At 40.3% G+C, this 5,698-nt stretch overlaps 1 protein-coding gene across 1 annotated transcript; it reads right to left on the bottom strand.

The window, feature by feature from the left end:
• Positions 1-1,101: 1,101 nt before the first annotated feature.
• Positions 1,102-2,009, bottom strand: LOC126278803 (uncharacterized). The gene is made up of 2 exons (XM_049979077.1): positions 1,732-2,009; positions 1,102-1,657 (listed from the first exon to the last, which is right to left on the bottom strand). The coding sequence occupies exons 1-2, from the start codon at positions 2,007-2,009 to the stop codon at positions 1,102-1,104; spliced, it is 834 nt and encodes a 277-aa protein (XP_049835034.1).
• Between the last annotated feature and the right edge of the window lie 3,689 nt (positions 2,010-5,698).

Here is a 5,698-nt window from a genome sequence, read left to right as displayed (position 1 = left end):
CAGATTTACTGGAAAATAGAGCCACCAATGAGGCCATATCAGAATCAAGGATAGATGAAGATATGGCTGAATATGATCCATCCCTTCTTCAACCATCAAGAAGTTCACTTCTCTACACAAAACTTCATTGTCAGCTCTAACCTTAGCTACCTCGTTTAGTAAATTCTGAAATAGCTCCTGGGTTTTTGCTTTTTCAGGGACAGCCATTTCACTCGGCACAACCACCACAAGCATATGGTACACTCAAACTAAAAAGGAAAAGACAAACATAACGAGACAGGTCCAAAATAAAACACTTGTTCCTGGGATCTACTTGAAAATGTACTGAACACCACTGCTGTTGTACCTCCTTATTCTCAAGGCTCTGTTGGACAACCATTTCGAGCTCCAGTTTAATGAAGATTAGGAGTGGGCGAGTGATTCTCTGCTGGAGGTTGGCAATGGATTGAGTGAAGATGGCAGCCAATCAGTTCATAGAACATTTTATTGATGAACATGAACAGACATACTTCAGCATGTCTTAAAGAGGCAGACGCAAATGAAGGGAGGTGAACCCCAGCACACCAGTATGGGCATGCTGACATAGGTGTTTCCTGTGGATGGTAGTGGCAGCCAGGCTATCATAGCAGCCAATGGCTGTGGGGTGGTGGTGCGGTAGCAAGGCGAAACCCCTGCACCCAGCTTGAACACCCAGGCAGAGATTCATAGCTTGGCAGATGCAGTGTCATTGATGCCGTGATGACTCACACAAGACTGTGTTTAATCAGACGGCACAGCTGTGATGACGCGCCAGCTAGGTGGTCCTTGAAAAACCCTGTATTCATATGCTGACAGTTGTAGAAGTCCCCTTTTATTGAAGACCAGCCACAAAATCCCTCAAGCAGAAGCACCAGCTGTTAGAGCTGTACCTGCTGATGCTGCTAAACTGGCAGGGCATTGGCCTGTGGACTGTGGCCTGGTTTGAGTTGTGGGGCTGCGAAGCTGGCTGCCGGTGTTTGAACCATTACGTGACACAGTGGACACAGTTTCATGGACACCAGTTTTGTGGATGATGCAGGCATTTGTTCCTCTTCTTTAGAAGAGTGAGATGGATGTATGGCATCATCGTAACAGACAAACATGTGTTGCAATTTCCAAATCTTTGACAATGAAAGGATAACATTGTCCACAGTATTGTGGGTTATGTGGCTGAAGTTCTTTTATGAGAAACTCATGTTTTTGTAGAAAACTTATGTGGTCACAGGACGACTGAGCTGTATGGAGTGTTGGCATGATAAAGCCACCAGGATCCCAAGGCTGTTCACTAAATACCAATTGTGCCACCAAGCAAGACAAATCATACTTTATGGCCATGCATAGACTGAACAGAGCCCATGGCAACGAATCAATCCAAGCATTTTTGTGGCACATGAGAATAGATTTCAGGGAGTGGGGCATGAGCTCCACTGTGCCATTACTGGCAATCAAAGAGCTTGTGGTATGAGTGTTATGATTGTCACAAACATTACGTAGCTCACTGAACAGAGAACCCTCAAACTGAGGGCCGATGACCATAGGTATTGCAAGAGGAATATCATGGCAAGAAAGCCAGGCACCCACAAGTGCCTTAGCAGTGGGTTCAGCTGTGATATCTGCAAATGGTACAGCCTTTTGCCATCTGGTATAATGATCAAGTATAAGTAAGCAACGGTGACCATCAATACAGGTAATGGGCCAATGAGATCCACATACATGTATGCAAAACGTGCCATCAGGAGAAGAAAATCACAAATCATTGCATGTAACTTTGGTTTCCTGGCGCAAGATGCAGGAGCATGCCACAAGCAGTAGTCTTTTTTAAGCTCATGCCAGACCAGCTTGCTTGTCACAAGTTTCATTGTGAGTTTGATGCCAGGGTGAGACAAGTTGTGAATGACATCAAAGACTCCATGATGATATTTTTGTGGAATTGAAGGTGTTAGATGGCTATCATTGCAGTCACACCACATATGATTGCTAGATCTGTCCATTGACACATCATTCAAATGAAATGATGAAAATGCAAGTCACAGACAAACCATTGCAATCTGCAACTTTAGCCCAGTCCACCATTGTAACACTGGCAATATTACTGGAAAGGCAGGCTTCCTTGCCCTTGATGTGGTGCATGTCTATAGTAAACTGAGCTGCAAATTTGACAAAATGGCACTAATGGAGTAAATCAGGTTCAGTCAGTTGCCGTAAAATACCAGTGAGTGGCTGGCAGTCTGTAAGACTGGCAAAATGTTGGCCCTCCAAAAGGGGATGGAAACGTTTGACGGCCTGGTACATAACGAGCTGCTCCCTTCTATAGTGCTTCATTTAGTTTGTGCCTCAGTAAGATGCCTAGAAAAAAATGCCAGGATTTGCCCAGAATCATGTATTTTTCACTGTGAGGCCATGCCTTCCGTTACCTGGCTGCCCTTGACATAAAGTCCAGTAGGGGTGCTGGGCAATGAATGTACGAGCAATGTTGCATGTGCCAGTACTTCTTCATCTCCTCAAATGCTTTAGATGATTCCGTAGACTGCACAATTTTTCTGTTCCAGAAGTGTTTTCCCTGGAGAGAAGCAGATCAAGATATTGCTGCACAACTGCAGGAGTGGTAAATAATGGCAGTAAAATTTTACTGCACCAATAAAACGTCTAAGGCCCTTGTATGTGGTAGAGCATGCCATATTTTGAATGGCTAAAAACTCATCACATAGTGGCGCTAATACAGTGGAGAAGACCTTATATACCAGAAAAGAAATCTCCAATTTTGCAAACACAAGCTTCACTGCATTAATGAGGATATCAAAGTCTTCAAGGAATTCAAAGAGCTAGCACAAATGTTGTAAATGTTCTTGCAAGGATGTATAAAAGATCAGTATCTCATCAAGACGGCAAAAACAAACTGGAGATCACATGACACACTATGCATAAATCTCTGCCTCATCTATGCAGTGTTGGGCAAACTATATGGCATAAAATTGTAATGGACTACACTGAATGGCATTATAACGGCCATTTTCTGTATGGCTTCCTTGGCCATCAGAATCTTGAGAACACTTTTGTGCAATCAATTACACAGAAAACAGATGCCCCACTAATAGCATAGTTAAAATCAGCTGTGTTAGGTGCCAGACAGCGATCCAGTGTCGGACAAGCATTCAGTCATTCAATGCATTATAGTTCATGGCATAATCTCCACATGCCATTTCTCTCTCTCATTTTACAATAACATAAAACCTCAATTTATTCAGAAAATTAACTTTGAAAGAAACACTGGCAGCATAAATGAATTACAAAACATAAAAAAGACCAGGGAGGTAAAGATATAACTTTGCACCAAACTGCATTATGCACTTCGATCAGTCAACCTCATGGTGACATAGAAGGAAATTAAAGCTGCAGTACTGTGATACTGGCATAACAGCAACAAAGAATAAACAAAGCTTGTTATCCTGTGTGTCCGCTGTTTTGAAAGTGTTACTAGTCTCACTTAACTGCATAAAGCTGGAGTGATTCATCAGCAGAGTACACAAGTTACGGATGCCATAAACTTCCACACAACATTTTGGTTCAAATTTCCAAACTGACCCAGAGTTCTAAATAACATGATTTCTCTTAAACTGCTTATGGGATTTCAGACAGTAAAATGTCACTTAAATATGATAGGCATGTGTATTTGTTAGCTAGTGTAGCATACTCCCTCCTAGACCGAGGTTACACTGGCACATTTCTTGAATTTTCTTGCTGCTGTAAAGTCAACATTATGCATCATCTTGGTTAAGTTGGGCACATCACATGGGCTAGAGCACGCCATAAGGAATGCAAAGGAACTCAGCAAACAGCTTATTCAGTGGCATAGCCATTCAAGCTGTGACACCGAAGAAAAAATTGTCACTAAATTTGCCTCTTTGACATCTAAGGTGCTAGCAGCAGAAATTACTACAGTTCTATCTGGAGACAGAAAAAAATGAAGCTGACACTAACATCACTGTGAGTAACACTGCTTTGAAGAGACACTAAAAATCAATGGTTACAATTTCATCCCAGTGACAACAAAATTATACTTCCTAAACGATTTCAGCAGTATTTAAGGTTAACTGCTCTCGTGATTCATCCACATACGGGACTGTTACCATCAACAGATGGTAATTTACCTGTCTGAAGCTCCTTTTGCAGCTGAATAATTGATTTCCCATCTTCTGAGCACCTCACATTCAATGAAATATTGGGAATGGAAGGAATTAGATTGAGATGAATTTTTCTTGAGTCTAGTGTCACCTGGCATGTTTTTATTAGTATGTTTCAGTTGTAGATGTTGCCGTATGTTTCTTACAATGTGAGGTTCTTACAATTAGCAAGTAGTGGCTTAGATTGTATTGTTTACTAGATCTTTTTAGGTTTAGTACAGATGAAAGTCCTTTGTGGTGACAGATTATCTCCCTGTGCAAAACCCTACTTCCCCATTGCGATCTGATATTTTCAAGTGCCTATATGTTTGAGAGTATTATCGTCCGAAATTTGATTATTTTCAGGGATGTCCCTTTATATTTTTGGATGTCATTTTGAAAATTTTTCTTAATTTGTTTTGACATGAACCATTTGTCGTTTCTCCTCTATCGGCGTAGTTTCACATTGTTAACTAATCTTGTTTTCTCTTGGCAACCTCAGCAATGACTGCACTCCATGAGCATTCATGTTGCCATACTTGACTTGTTTATGTTGAAGTAATGAAATTTTTTTTTTTTTGCATATGTGGTCCCCCCCCCCCCCCTTTTTCTTCTTATTATTTCTTTCCTTTCTCAGACGTAATGTCTGGTTAAAAATGGAAAGTGACGCGGACCTTGATCAAGCGTGACTTCCTTTTAACTGTACGGTATGTTACATTGCATTTAGGAACTTTCGGGTAATTGAACATGTATCAATAATTACAGATTTATATAGTTGTATATACTTGTTTGGATGTAGCTGTATTGCGTTGATGTACTGGTGGCTATTGTGTGGTATGACTCCTGTAGTTGATAGTGTAATTGGTATAATGTCAACTTAATCCTGATGCCATATGTCCTAGACCTCTTCAGCCAGTTGGATGTATTTTTCAATTTTTCCTCCTGTTTTATTCTGTATATTTGTTGTATTGGGTATGGATATGTCGATTAGTTGTGTTAATTTCTTCTTTTTATTAGTGAGTATGATGTCAGGTTTGTTATGTAGTGTTGTTTTATCTGTTATAATGGTTCTGTTCCAGTATACTTTGTATTCATCATTCTCCAGCATATTTTGTGGTGCATACTTGTATGTGGGAATGTGTTGTTTTATTAGTTTATGTTGTATGGAAAGTTGTTGATGTATTATTTTTGCTACATTGTCATGTCTTCTGGTGTATTCTGTATTTGCTAGTACTGTACATCCACTTGTGATGTGATCTAGTGTTTCTATTTGTTGTTTGTAAAGTCTGCATTTATCTGTTGTAGTATTGGGATCTTTAATAATATGCTTGCTGTAATATCTGGTGTTTATTGTTTGATCCTGTGTTGCAATCATGAATCCTTCCATCTCACTGTATATATTGCCTTTTCTTAGCCATGTGTTGGATGTGTCTTGATCGATGTGTGGTGGTGTTAGATGATACGGGTACTTGCCGTGTAGTATTTTCTTTTTCCAATTTACTTTCTTCGTATCTGTTGAT

Source organism: Schistocerca gregaria, chromosome 6 (assembly GCF_023897955.1).
Source record: "Schistocerca gregaria isolate iqSchGreg1 chromosome 6, iqSchGreg1.2, whole genome shotgun sequence".
Taxonomy (NCBI): Eukaryota; Metazoa; Arthropoda; class Insecta; order Orthoptera; family Acrididae; genus Schistocerca; species Schistocerca gregaria.
The sequence above is the reverse complement of the archived record's forward strand: the minus strand, read 5'-3'. Positions and strand labels throughout refer to the sequence as shown.